The sequence below is a fragment of the Poromitra crassiceps genome, assembly GCF_964638095.1.
Source record: "Poromitra crassiceps genome assembly, chromosome: 2".
NCBI lineage: Eukaryota > Metazoa > Chordata > Actinopteri > Beryciformes > Melamphaidae > Poromitra > Poromitra crassiceps.
In genome coordinates this window covers 41607378-41621777 of record NC_139624.1, presented here as the reverse complement: position 1 = coordinate 41621777, position 14400 = coordinate 41607378, and the positions used below count along the sequence as shown (strand labels likewise).

Genomic DNA, 14400 nt, shown 5'->3' with positions numbered 1-14400 from the left:
TGCGTGGGTTTGAGACCCTGTATCTTTCTCCCTGAGTGCAACAGGGAGAACAGGCTGTTATGCGGGTGGTTGGTGTCCTTGATGATCTTCCAGGACCTCCTGAGGCACCGCTGATTGTACAGTTCCTGCAGTTTTGGCAGCTCACATCCTGTCACATGTTGGGCTGTGCGCCTCACCCTTCTCAGTGCCCTGCGGTCAATGGTGGTACAGTCCTGTACCAGGTAGTGAAGCAGCCGGTCAGCAGGCTCTCAATGGTGCCTCTGTAGAAGTCCCTGAGGATTTTGGGCCTCAGACCAAATGTCTTTAGGCGTCTTGAGTCCGTGTAGTCTCTGTTGGGCCTTTTTGACGACAGTGGCGGTGTGTCTGGCCCATGTCAGGTCCTGGTGGATGTTGACTCCCAGGTACTTTCCATCCTCTCCACCACTGTGCCATTGGTGGTGACTGGGAGCGGTGGTTGTCCTGGCAGCACTGTTCCAGGGCGATCGCCGACTCTCTCATTGCCATTGGAGATCAGCCCCACAACTGCTGTGTCGTCTGCAAACCTCACGATGGTGTTTGAGGTCGGACAGGGTGACGACGAATGGTCAGGGCGATGACGAACGACTGGATGAGTGGGGCGACGAGACTCAGGCCAGCAAAGGACACCTGAGGAGCAGAAAGAGAAGAGAGCCAGCATGGAGGAATCTGTGCAGATAGAGGTGGAGCTAGGTTTGGCAGCTAATAGTTTCCTGCCTATGCTGCAGGGACAACTAAAACTATACTACTAATTCAAGTCAAGTTTTGCACCTTTTCTCCCTGTTTGTGTTTAGGGATGCAGGATATTATGGATTTTTTGAAACGATACGATAACCAATACATATCTGCTTCTCCTGGCCGATAACCGTGATACGATATTCCGAAAATCATTATCATTTTATATACAAGGGATCAGCCAGCAGCATATTGGTAAACAAGCCGCGTCACTGGCAATGGAACCCTATGGAGCCCAAGTGGTGCGTGGCTTGAGTTGCTGACTCTAGCCAGTTAACTCGACAAAACTGCGACAGTTCACACAACTTTAACACGACATGCATATATTATACATCAAAAGATACAATAACCGATATGATATTTATTATTTACCATAATTATTATAATTAAGACATTAGAGATGATCGCCTATAGCCTATTACTTAGCCTACTGCATAGGCTAAAGTACCCGCTAACGTTCACGTAGCCTATTAATTAATTAATCGTTGGTCAATTGCTTATACAGTATGAGCAAACTCAAGATTTCCTCAACTGCTACGGACTCCACTCGCCAGCACCCCCCTCCCCCCAGCTCTTTCTAAACAAAGACTCCTCATGTCTCCACTCGGCGAGTGCATAGAGTGGAGACGTGTGGAGTTAGGAACCTAGCAACAATGAGATGATAGCCTATAGCCTATTACTTAGCCTACTGCATAGGCTAAAGTACCCGCTAACGTTCACGTAGCATATTAATTAAGCATAATAAGCAATTGCTTATTATGAGCAAACTATGTCTCCACTCCGCGAGTGCATAGAGTTGAGAAGTGTGGGAACCTAGCTTGATAATGCCTTGCTACGCAGCAAACAGGGGAAATGAAAGTGCACTTAAAAGTACCCGCTAACGTTCACGTCGCATATTAATTAATTAATCGTTGGGGCAAATGCTTATTATGAGCAAACTATGTCTCCACGAGAAGTGTGGCGTTAGGAACCTAGCTTGATAATGCCTTGCTACGAAGCAAACAGGGGAAATGAAAGTGCACTTACCCTTACTGTGGCATGCAAAACAGTTGTGGTGGACGTCAGCACAAATAAGCTGCAGCGTCCTCCTTGTAACGAGCTAGCCACAATATTAGCCACCTGGAGCATGCCCTGGTTTGCAATGAGCTAGTGTTGCCAGATACAGCTGATGGTTTCCGTGGCAACCAGCTTAGAGGTGCATTACCGCCACCTACCGGACTGGAGTGTGGAAAGACCAGCTTAGAGGTGCATTACTGCCACCTACCGGACTGGAAAGTGGAAAGACATTACCTCGCCAGGAGCCGTGTATAAAGTGTCGGGGCGACTGACTCGTTTGTAAGGGCCCTGCTGTGCATGCACACCGGGCCAAAAAACATTGAGATTCCAGGGATCCCTCCAAGTACCACCAGCAGGGGGCGCAAGTACCACCGGTGGTATGCATACCATAGGTTGAGAATGACTGGCTTAGATGATGAAATTCTACAGTACGCTGTACTGTATTTCAGCTATGCAAGACAAAACATGAAATCAAAAGTTATCACTGTTTTGTGTTGGTAAGGCCTGTGAGTCCTCCATATTTGAGTACTCCATATATATATTATGTTGAATCGCTGCGCTCCGCATACTACATAAATTAGTCTGTGCCACTTCACAGCCACTGCTGGTCTTTGAAGGCGGGTTGAAATTGAATGAGTGACAGGTCGTAACACCGATGAGAGAGCGGTTCGAAAAATGGGCTGCGCTGGGGTCTGATCGCAAAGTCGTTACTGATTGGGGAGGACTGAGTCCACCACTGGCATGTCACTGGCCAAGTGAACGGTTCCCTCCCATAACCAGCCGGCTGAGGGAAAATGTCCCAGACCCAGAGAGAGCTCTGCAGCATGCAGTAACATAGTGTATCAGCGTAAGAACTCTCATGGGTCTGGCGTTGAGACTAGTTTCACAGTAACTATCTGGGAACTTGATGGGGAACTGGTTTAAAGGGGCAGGCACTTTCAAAAAATATCCGGCAGGTGATTGGATGAACCATCTGTCCATCACATCTATCACGGGTTCGCTTCTCGCTGTTGACGTCACACCCACATCCCGTAGCTGCCTCTGGATGCAGATTGGTGCACCACCACTGGTGGTTCAGATTCAAACCGACAGATTGGAGCGTGGCAAGATGGCTTTGTCGTGTGATCATGATCTCGTGTGAATCCAGCTGGCTTGCAGGTTAAGAGACACTTGTTTCTAGGACATTCCTGAAGCAAGTGAAATTGCATTGGAAATAAATTGGTATCATCTCATGTATTTGGCATTAGGCATTCGTTTCAGCCCCAGCACATGCTATAACCACTGAACTACATGATCTAACGCATAAAGCAGTGTTGGAACAGGCTAGCAGAGATGTGTAGGCTACATATAATCACTGGCAGTGATATGACATAGCAGTGTAGATAACCTTCAAGAAAGACATCCCTAATCCCTCAGCATGTGTTGTCTCCTTATCTGCAGCATGTGGTTCTTCTCACCTGCCAGCCCAGACAGAGAAACTTCTGGATAATTGATTTTATTTTCCACCTCAGTCTGTCTGTGTCTGTCTGACAGAGCCCAGCCCCCCGCGCCTTGCTCGTGTCTCTACTATGTTTTATGTTCCTTTACAGATTTCCTTGGTGTAGAAAATGTAGCCCGGTATTATGCAAATGGCACAGCTGTGTGTGTGTGCTAGGTTGGTTGGCTTCCTATATGAAGCTTGACACAGGATATGGAAAATACTGGACGTGCATTGTCGTCCACTACTATGGCTGAATAGACAGCACTATAGCTGCCATGTAGGCACAGATAGTTAGCTTCCCACCGGTGCAGCATCCGAAATAGTCTTCTCTCCGATATTTAGTTTCCTTTCCGCCAGAGATGTATGGGTGTGTGAGGGGGAACAGAATGTTAGGTCGCCAGGAGCTGGAGACATATGTCAGCCCCACTGAATTCTGGGACTGCAGCCAAGGCGAGGGAGGGATAATAGAGGGGAGAATGTAATGAAATAGAGGACAGGCAGAGAAGCTGAGTTATCACTTACAGGACAATCAGTGGTGCCTATCTCTTATTCACTGGCCTAATCAATGCTGTCGTCACGGTGCTTTATTGCCAGAATATTGACTAGGAGAATTTGTGCAGATCCTGCATATTTCCGTGTGTTTGTGTTTGTGTTTGTGTTTGTGTTTGTGTTGTGTGTGTGTGTGTGTGTGTGTGTGTGTGTGTGTGTGTGTGTGTGTGTGTGTGTGTGTGTGTGTGTGTGTGTGTTTGTGTGTGTGTGTGTGTGTGTGTGTGTGTGTTTGTGTGTGTGTATGTGTTTGTGTGTGTGTGTGTGTGTGCGTGTGTGTGTGTGTGTGTGTGTGTGTGTGTGTGTGAGCATGTATAGTCCATGCATCTGTATTTATAAGCACCACTTTGTGAATACACCTGTGTTAATGTGGCTTTTTGACTCCATTAAAAAGCATCTGAATACATGCTTTCCCTCCAAACACAGTAGATCCTTCTGTTAAACGTGTTTGTTTGCCCGAGCGAGGGGAGTGACCCTGATTTGGTGTGTGTTTACCTTATTATTCTAAGCGTTCCTCAACGCTGGGCTGAAGTTTTATTGCTGGAGTGCTCAGAATATTGATAGTCTCTTCGGTTCACTTGTGTCCCATTAAAAATTCATAGGGATCCTTGTGGCGTTCTGGCTGCATGACAGAAGCCAGTGAAATGAACAGCCTTTATAGGATGGAACAAGACTGCTATCTGGTGGTCAGTGTGGGGATAAAACTTATCTTCAGATATATGGCTATGACTTGTGATGTGTTTTGTGTGTGTGTGTGCCATGCTGTTTATGGTAAAGTATTCCTTCACCTTAGAGCCTTTGCTTTATATTCTGTTTGAATTGCACTGGATATGAGAAGTTTAGTCTAGCTAAAGGCTATAATAACAAGCAGCTATTTTGTTATAGTTTCATGGTCTTTCAAAAGAGATGGGGCAAATCTTTGAACAAGGCTGCGTGAAATGCAGTTTGGCCTCCCAGTGTGATTCCAGATTTCTACCCAAACACACACAGATTAGACACAGTATAGACACATTCACCCACTCCTACTTACTCCCATTGTTGTCCCTCCCTCAGCATGCAGGACGGTAGTGCAGGCGGACATAGTGTTTCTGGTGGATGAGTCGTGGAGCGTGGGCCAGGCCAGCTTCTCCAGTGTGAAAGAGTTCATCTCCACCATCATCTCCTCCTTCCAGGACAGCGTGGTTGGAGCTGAGGGCGTCCGCTTTGGAGTCACTGTGTACGGGGATATCCCCAGGTAACACTCGAGCACCGGCATGCACACACACCCCGAGGTAACATACAAAGCACACCTCTGTGTCCAAATCTCATCAAGCAAGATTCATTTAACTTTACAGCAGGCACATTTGACATCAAAAGAGGTTTGAAAAAGGAATGCAGCACAGCCGTACACACGCAGGCATGTATGTGCATACGTAATCACATGATCACATGACTGTGCAGATGACACACACACACACACACACACACACACACACACACACACACACACACACACACACACACACACACACACACACACACACACACACACACACACACACAATTAGACATATTTTAGACAGGGCACATGATTTTACACACATGGTCTGGCCCTGCCCCTGCTGAACTTAAATCCACAGTAGACAAGATCAGGGCATTATCTTGTGTTCTTATGTATACCAGTCTCAAGCCTGTTAATACTGACTGTCTGTGTATTAGTTATTTAATTGGAGAGTGTTTCTTTTCAGGCTGGAAAAGTCTGTGAAACAGTAAATCTCCATCAAAACCAAGACAAATAATGTTCTTCTAGGTGAGGTTGCACTTGCTGCACTGAAATCTGACATCCTCCTGTGATGTTTTCTCCTCAGGATGCGGATCGCTCTGACAGACTACAGTTCATTAGAGGAAGTGCTCAGAGCCATCAGAGACCTCCCCTATGAGGGTGGAGCCAGCAGAACGGGCGACGCCCTCCAGTTCCTGGTTGACTACGTTTTCAGTCCTGTCATCATTAGGGACAACACGCCCAAGGTACTGTACAATGCTTTTACAGCTGAGCTGAACCTGCCTGTATCCTCTGTGCTGCAGACCCAATTGCAATAATTGTAATTGTTTGGTATCCTACGAGTATCTAGCACAGATAGCTTAGAGCAAAGCAAAGGAAAAGCTATTTATTAAATCCAGAAACACGCACCCTTGAAATTCCCACCTACAGGCTTCTCATAGGTAATGCCAAGCAAAGTCAAAGGTGAAAGAGGACACATTACATTACAGACCAATCCTAAAGAAAGTAGATTAAATCTTGTTAAAACCTATATAATTTATAAAGAAACACAGGGACAGGAAGCATCTTGAATCACAGCCCATAGTTATGATGTTAAACATGTAGTGGCCTTGACCTGAACCCATACACCACAGTAAGCAACTAAACTGAACACAGAAGTCGTTCAAGTGATTCTCAACTTTCCCACAAAAATATCCAAATCCACTTCCCTTCCAAATACTTTCCTTTCCTTGGAACCGCAGTTCTGAGTCTTATGCTGTGGTGTAATCTTTGTGTAGCATGGCTGGTTAGCATTCCAATCAGCACTATCTCTCCGTGTGTGTGTGTGTGTGTGTGTGTGTGTGTGTGTGTGTGTGTGTGTGTGTGTGTGTGTGTGTGTGCGTGCGTGCGTGCGTGCGTGTGTGTGTGTGTGTGTGCGTGTGTGCGTGTGTGTGTGCGTGTATGCCTGTGTGTGCACCTGTGTGTGCGCCTGTCTGTATGTGTGTGTGAAGCATCCTGCAGTAATGCACCTGATGTGAGAATGCAGAGAATTGAGGATTAGGTTAATATATTGGATTTGATAACCAGCTCACATGCAAAAAGAGTCACATTGTCTGCATACTGATGCATTCCAGGCCTGTTCGATTGCGGGGTGAACTTTTAATAAACGGAATAAATTTTTCATAATTGGCAAATTAACAATCTCACATGCGAGCCAGCATCCTTGAATTCCATTCTGTCTTTGCGTTTGATTTAGTTAATTATATATTCAGTGAAGCTAAAGCATGTCTAAAGTCCACATTTGTTTAAGCATATTAATGTAGTTTGCAAGGATGCTTTTTCTGCCTAAACCAAATGAATGTTTGGTGACACTTATAACACATTTTCAGAATGCAAAATCAAAGTTGTATATTAACTTTACATATTACATGAATTTCTGATGAATGCTATAGCTGTAGCAATGTGCCATAATGCAATGAACTTTTATTAACCCTTGTACCCTGCAGGCGCGGAATCCTCAAACTCGCGTTGGTCCATCTGATGGACCTTAACGGGAATACTGTACTAATTTATAAATATTAATTTAAATTTTTAAATTTTTGACTGTTTATAATTCATTGGTAACTTCTTCCCTAATACCTCATACCAACATTTCATACCTATTCGAATTTTAACCCCTCAAATGCCAGTGTACAGTAAGTACAGTAAAAAAAAAAAGTACATAAAAAAAAAAAAGTGATTTTTTTTTCATTTCCATAAAGACAAACTGGCTTTGGGTCTGATATTATGGGCAGGTTGGGGTGTTTTACAAAAGTCACCACTGCAAGATGCCTAGTATCAAAGATTCGCAGGCATGATGTCACAATAGCTATGACATCACTAGCCTATGACATCATCAGTGATGTCATGAGATTATTTTTTGTCAATAATATGTCACTGATGACATTACTGATGATGTCACAGACATTGTGACATCATCAGTGGGTTTTTGTATTTTTTGTGATTTTTTGTAAAAATAGTATTTTTTCATATTTTGAGCCAAAAATCCAAAAAGCGCATGTTTTGGACTACCAGCCATTTTCCCCAAAAAACACAAACGAGCTTTAGTCCAGCATCTATCCTGGTCTAAAGGCTTCAAATCAGTAGTGTGGACTGTCAAATTCAGTTTTATAATATTTTCCCATCTTTGGCATAGGAATCAGTTTTTTTTACATTTCATGTAAACTGTATGGAATTGATTGCTATGCCAAAACTGGGGGAATATGGGGAAATAAGCAAACACATTAGAAACTACAATTTTAACCGCTTGAGTCAAGGTGAGATGTGTAACATCAAGGAAATAATGATTTTTTGAAAAATTTGCTGGAAGTAAAAAAAAAAGTTCTTTTTGTGTAAAATTAACATTGAAATCAATGGGACAACTATGCAATGGACTTTGAGACCATGTAACTCCCCCAAAATTTCTACGAACTCCAAGGTTAGATATTAAGGTCAAAGTTCAAGGTATTTGGTCCAGGATGCCCGCTGAAATAAATGAAATAAATTAATTTTGTGAAAATTTGCTGGGAGTACCAATAGAGTGGTTTCAATGGAAGTCAATGGGTCCATCAGATGGACCAACGCGAGATTGAGGAGTATTTTTGAAAATAGGTCTTAGGATCGTATAAATTTGATAACTATGATTGATTTTTGTCAAATACCCCCCAAAAAATACCTAGCCTTAGTTTAAGACCATATACTCAAAAAATGCCGAAACGGCCCATACGCGAATGCAGGAAAAGTCCATCAGATGGACTAGGAGGGTACAAGTGTTTAATACAAACACCGTAAAAATACTTTTATCACTTAAAATGACAGTAAATGGCGTGACAATGCAGTGACAAAGTAGTGTCCTTATTCCTGCAATAAGCACACACAGGAATAATCCAAAAAGCTGAAATATTGTCACGTTCTGTAGCTACATAACAAACATCATAATTTGAAATACATAGATTGCTGAAGTCATGAGACTTTACAATCTCTGCTCACAACATGTGAATATAGTCCATGAATGAATGGCAGAGTGGGAGTAAGATAGCTCTACAGTATATCACAGTATATTACATGCCTTTGAGTAGGTGATTCTCTGTATGGCTTTGCTTCACAGGTTGCTGTTTTGATCACAAATGGCCGTTCAGATGACCAGGTAGATGGGGCAGCTAAAGCAGTGGCTGACAGTGGCATTTCTGTCTTTGCAGTAGGTGAGTGTGGAAGTAGTCATCGTAAATTCCTTCAACATCCCCACAGCAGCAGCCTTCAGATTTGATCCACACTCGCTGGCTTATCTGCAGTGTTTGCCATTGGAAATTCATGACCTATGCATTTGAATTCATTGGATTTACTGTGTGTGTGTGTGTGTGTGTGTGTGTGTGTGTGTGTGTGTGTGTGTGTGTGTGTGTGTGTGCGCGTGTGCGTGCGTGCGTGCGTGCGTGCGTGCGTGCGTGCGTGTGTGTGTGTGTGAGAGTGTGTTCCATAACACATATTATATGTGTGTATGAGAGTGAGTGAATGAGTGATGATCAGCTTCTTTGTGTATGTGAAGGTTCACTTTCAGATACTGCGTGTTGCATAAATCTGCGTAAATCTTGCCCCCGGCTCAAGAATGTATATTGTATCCACACATAACAAATTTACATTCACATTCACACACATGCACTATATCTCCCCCAGTTCCCCTCTCTCTCTCTCTCTCTGACTCTCTGTGTCTCCTACACGTATAAGTATGTACACACACACGCACACACACGCATGTGCACGCACGCACAATGTACTCTCCTCAGCCTGGAGCACTGTAATAATTACTGCTCATTAGCCAATGGTGGGCTAATTGCAGTGATTTTTCATCAGGCTTTTCTGTCTCCCCCCTCTGCACCCCTGACACCGAGCCCTGCTCCTGTCCTTCATCACGGCCAAAGAGAAGACCCCCATACATCTTGTCTGCTAGTGCAGCACCACCCGTGCAGCCAGACACACTGGATAACACACATGCACACATCTGTGTACATATATGCATTTACTGTGCATACATGTTACACGTGCACACGTGCCACATGTGTCACATGTACGTATATACAGGGGCAGCCACTTGAATTGCCGCTCCCAGCTGGACCCCAGTTGGCTGCCAGCCCAACACAGTCTCACAGAAAATTGTATAATACCAACGATATGGACCAACGTTGCTATTTTACAATTTCGGCTCGAAAATTGTAAAATAGTAACGTTCTGAGATTTTAGGGTTAGGATTAGAGTAGGGGGAGGGGTTAGAAACAGAAAATCTCCGTAAAACACGCCCAAACCACGCCCACCGCTGTAGACACGTACGTTCCCATTTTACAATTTCTTAGCCGACATTGTAAAATACCAACGTTTGTCCACAAACGTTGCTATTTTACAATTTTTTTGGAGATCGGGTTGGCCAGCCAGCTGCCAGACCAAAGAAATTGAGATAAACTAAGGACATCCATCAAGAGGTTGAATTGGCTGAAGGTTTAAGTTAAGTTTAAGTAGTTAAGTTTTGTCCCTTGTCAGGGACCTGGCACGGATCAGCCGGCAATTCAAGGTGGCTGCATCTGTAGCTCCAAGGATGTGGCAGCAGGCCTTTGACTAAGCCTATATACCCATGTTACTTAATAAGGATGTGGCAGCAGGCCTTTGACTAAGCCTATATACCCATGTTACTTAATAAGGATGTGGCAGCAGGCCTTTGACTAAGCCTATATACCCATGTTACATAATAAGGATGTGGCAGCAGGCCTTTGACTAAGCCTATATACCCATGTTACTTAATAAGGATGTGGCAGCAGGCCTTTGACTAAGCCTATATACCCATGTTACTTAATAAGGATGTGGCAGCAGGCCTTTGACTAAGCCTATATACCCATGTTACTTAATAAGGATGTGGCAGCAGGCCTTTGACTAAGCCTATATACCCATGTTACTTAATAAGGATGTGGCAGCAGGCCTTTGACTAAGCCTATATACCCATGTTACTTAATAAGGATGTGGCAGCAGGCCTTTGACTAAGCCTATATACCCATGTTACTTAATAAGGATGTGGCAGCAGGCCTTTGACTAAGCCTATATACCCATGTTACTTAATAAGGATGTGGCAGCAGGCCTTTGACTAAGCCTATATACCCATGTTACTTAATAAGGATGTGGCAGCAGGCCTTTGACTAAGCCTATATACCCATGTTACTTAATAAGGATGTGGCAGCAGGCCTTTGACTAAGCCTATATACCCATGTTACTTAATAAGGATGTGGCAGCAGGCCTTTGACTAAGCCTATATACCCATGTTACTTAATAAGGATGTGGCAGCAGGCCTTTGACTAAGCCTATATACCCATGTTACTTAATAAGGATGTGGCAGCAGGCCTTTGACTAAGCCTATATACCCATGTTACTTAATAAGGATGTGGCAGCAGGCCTTTGACTAAGCCTATATACCCATGTTACTTAATAAGGATGTGGCAGCAGGCCTTTGACTAAGCCTATATACCCATGTTACTTAATAAGGATGTGGCAGCAGGCCTTTGACTAAGCCTATATACCCATGTTACTTAATAAGGATGTGGCAGCAGGCCTTTGACTAAGCCTATATACCCATGTTACTTAATAAGGATGTGGCAGCAGGCCTTTGACTAAGCCTATATACCCATGTTACTTAATAAGGATGTGGCAGCAGGCCTTTGACTAAGCCTATATACCCATGTTACTTAATAAGGATGTGGCAGCAGGCCTTTGACTAAGCCTATATACCCATGTTACTTAATAGTTTGGCTGTACTGCTGCAGCGATAAAAGTGGATGATTTTGTTAGTTACATGGTTTCTTTTTTCTTAACTTCCCCCACAATCACTGCTGCCACGGGCAGTGAGATCGCACTAAACATGTGTAGTGTACTGTAGGCCTGTGTGTGTGTGTGTGTGTGTGTGTGTGTGTGTGTGTGTGTGTACACACACATACGTTTGGCTTTATAATATATCTTTCTTCTCTACAAATTGAAGTCAGTCACTCAAAATGCCACAGCACTCCTTAATAATCTCCACAGGTTTCAGTTCATTGTGTTCACATTTCCTTAATGTATATGTCTTCTTCTGTCACGACAGTAGAAGTCTATGGGGAACATTTGAAGAATTTGTAAAAGATATGAATGAGGCTGTCTGTGTAAATGGATGGACTGTCACTCTGTAATTGGCACCCATTAGCATGTCCATTGTGCATTAATGAAGAGGAATCTGTCCTATAGTTGATTCATTATGTTAATATATATTATAAGTGATCTTTTGTATTTCAAAATGTCACAAATCGCACCCACTTTAAAAGTAGTCATTTCATATGTCGGCACCATACATCTACGTATCCTTCTGTCGTACTGCTACATCTGCACTGTCCCACACCCCACCCTCTCTCATTGTCCACCTCTCTATGCCCCGGCCCCGTGCCAGGCATTAGGGGAGCTGACGAATCAGAGATGAGGAGGATTGTGACAGAGCCGTATGAGGAGCACCTGCTGATAGGAACTGACTTCTCTGTGCTGGGAGCCCTGCTGCCCAAACTGACCCGGAGAGTGTGCTTTACCGCCTCTGAGCCACCACGCCCCGTGAAAAGCACCCAGCCTGGTGAGTAGACACACATACAGCGTCAACCCAGCGTTCTTCATAACAAAACACCCAGCCTGGTGAGTAGACACACTGAAGTGTCCTCAGCAAACATCCTCACATTGACAAGCCAACTATTTCTGACATTTTATCATGATGAAATGTGTTTTACCCCCTGGCATGAAGTGTGATAAAAAAAAACAGCCCCCCACATGATCCACTGTAAAACAGCTCTGTGCATGCTGTGCCATTGTTTTCCTATGGGGAGAGTGGTGCTGCCCAACTATGTGGCAGTGCTACCCTTGCCGTCGCACACTGCTCGAATTTGCTGCCAAGTTCAAATTATTTCAACTTTGACCTACTTACTGCTGACCTTTCCTGAGTGCAACCTATCTTGCCTAGCAACAGCTCCTGCTGCTCTCCATGCTCCTCACGGTGAGAGAAGAGATCCATTATCATGTGAAGGCAGCTTTACAGTCATTTCTCTCTCTCTCTCTCTCTCTCTCTCTCTCTCGCTCTCTCTTATACTTTGTTAGCAAGCTAAGCTTGTTCACCAACTTTCAGGGCGATTTTCTCTCAATGTTGCTTTTAGGAGTTGCTTTTATGAGTAATAAGCATATCTTCTTCAACTATTTCATTGTATGACACATTTGAAAGCTTACAATCTGCACTTTCATAATCTGTAAAGAGGCTTACTTGTTGTTACTCCTCTCCCTCCCTGTCTCCAGCACCATTTCTCTGTCTCATCCCTCTCTCTCCACCTCCTCCCCTCCCAGGTGAGGAGCGTGTGGTGGGTCCCAGGGACCTGCAGGTCAGCGAGTTGGCCCACAGCTCCCTCAGACTGACATGGAGCCAGGCCACAGGTGATGTCACCGGCTATCGTCTCCTGGTCACCCCTCTTAGCCTCAAGGGACAGCCCCTCCCCTCACAGCAAAGACAGGTGAGAGACTGTGTGTGTGTGTGTGTGTGTGTGTGTGTGTGTGTGTGTGTGTGTGTGTGTGTGTGTGTGTGTGTGTGTGTGTGTGTGTGCGTGTGCGTGTGTCTGTGCGTGTGTGTGTGTGTGTGTGTGTGTGTGTGTGCATGTGTGTGTGTGTGTGTGTGTGTGTGTGTGTGCGTGTGTGTGTGTGTGTGTGTGTGTGTGTGTGTGTGTGTGTGTGCGTGTGTGTGTGTACGTCTGTTCAGTTAAGAAAGATTTTGTTTTTCTTTTGATGTTATGTTTTCTGTTTATTTAGTTCGTTCCAAAGATAATTAATAAATGGTTAATTATGGATAATGCTTATTAAGCACTTTGATGCATTTATGAAGTGTTACGTAGGCATACATCTGTTCAACTTTACAATAAGGCTCACAAAGAGCATTAATACATGTTACTTCTGTTCAATCTCAATTTATTGCGGAACATGATCACGGGAACACCTATCTCATTCAAAGCAAATCAGGAACTCCCTGAGGAACAGGAAGAAACAGGATATAAGTGAGGGGGTGGAGTTTACAGAGCAAGGGGAATGCTTAACTTTAGAGACAACTAGCCTGCAGTGCCTCCACTGGACTAGTAGAGCACAGCGTGAAGTAAGCAAGTAAATAAATCTTCCACACCAGCATCTGCTTTTAATTTAAGTGTTATTTATACATGTTTTCAATTTGACAATAGAACAAATTAGGGTTACATCACACAAAAAAGTCCTTCCGGGTGCCACTGCAGCAGAAACTAGTATGAAATAAAGCTGAAAAGCTGTGCCAAACAAATGTTAATATCTCAAAAACTATACATCACCGGCTCACCGCTTATATTGTGACATGTGAGTGAGAACAGTAGTAGCTAAAGGGTCTGATGTATATATTATAATATATGTATTGAACTTGTGTTAACTGTTGCAGTTTTAAAATATGTGAATTTAGTAAAAAGTACAGCCTGCTAGACTGAGTTCCATAAGGTCCCTTTATAAAGGTTGAAAAAATTATAAAACATAAACTGTGATTTCTCAAACAGTACAAAAGATAAATTAAAGCTGAATTAAGATGATCGAGTCCTAAAAGTGGTGGCCCATTTAAAGTTTGAACGAGTTCAAGTTTGAGTGTCTAGCTCAAAGTATGAAGGAGGAGTTAGAGTTCAAAGAGGGCATGGTTTCACCATGAACTGCTGTTTAAAACGAACGGCAGTTGCACCCAGAAGTATAGTCAATCCGT

General features: G+C 43.8%; 1 protein-coding gene across 1 annotated transcript in view; it reads left to right on the top strand.

Annotated features, from left to right (window-relative positions):
* Nucleotides 1-14400, top strand: part of col7a1l (collagen type VII alpha 1-like) — a gene marked incomplete at its 3' end in the record, with an annotated part of 126443 nt that overhangs the window by 18397 nt on the left and 93646 nt on the right. The window contains exons 3-7 of the mRNA XM_083662175.1: nt 4886-5066; nt 5680-5839; nt 8719-8812; nt 12061-12234; nt 12990-13153. Coding sequence (XP_083518301.1) covers nt 4886-5066; nt 5680-5839; nt 8719-8812; nt 12061-12234; nt 12990-13153 — 773 coding nt within the window. The remainder of the gene's footprint in view (nt 1-4885; nt 5067-5679; nt 5840-8718; nt 8813-12060; nt 12235-12989; nt 13154-14400) is intronic.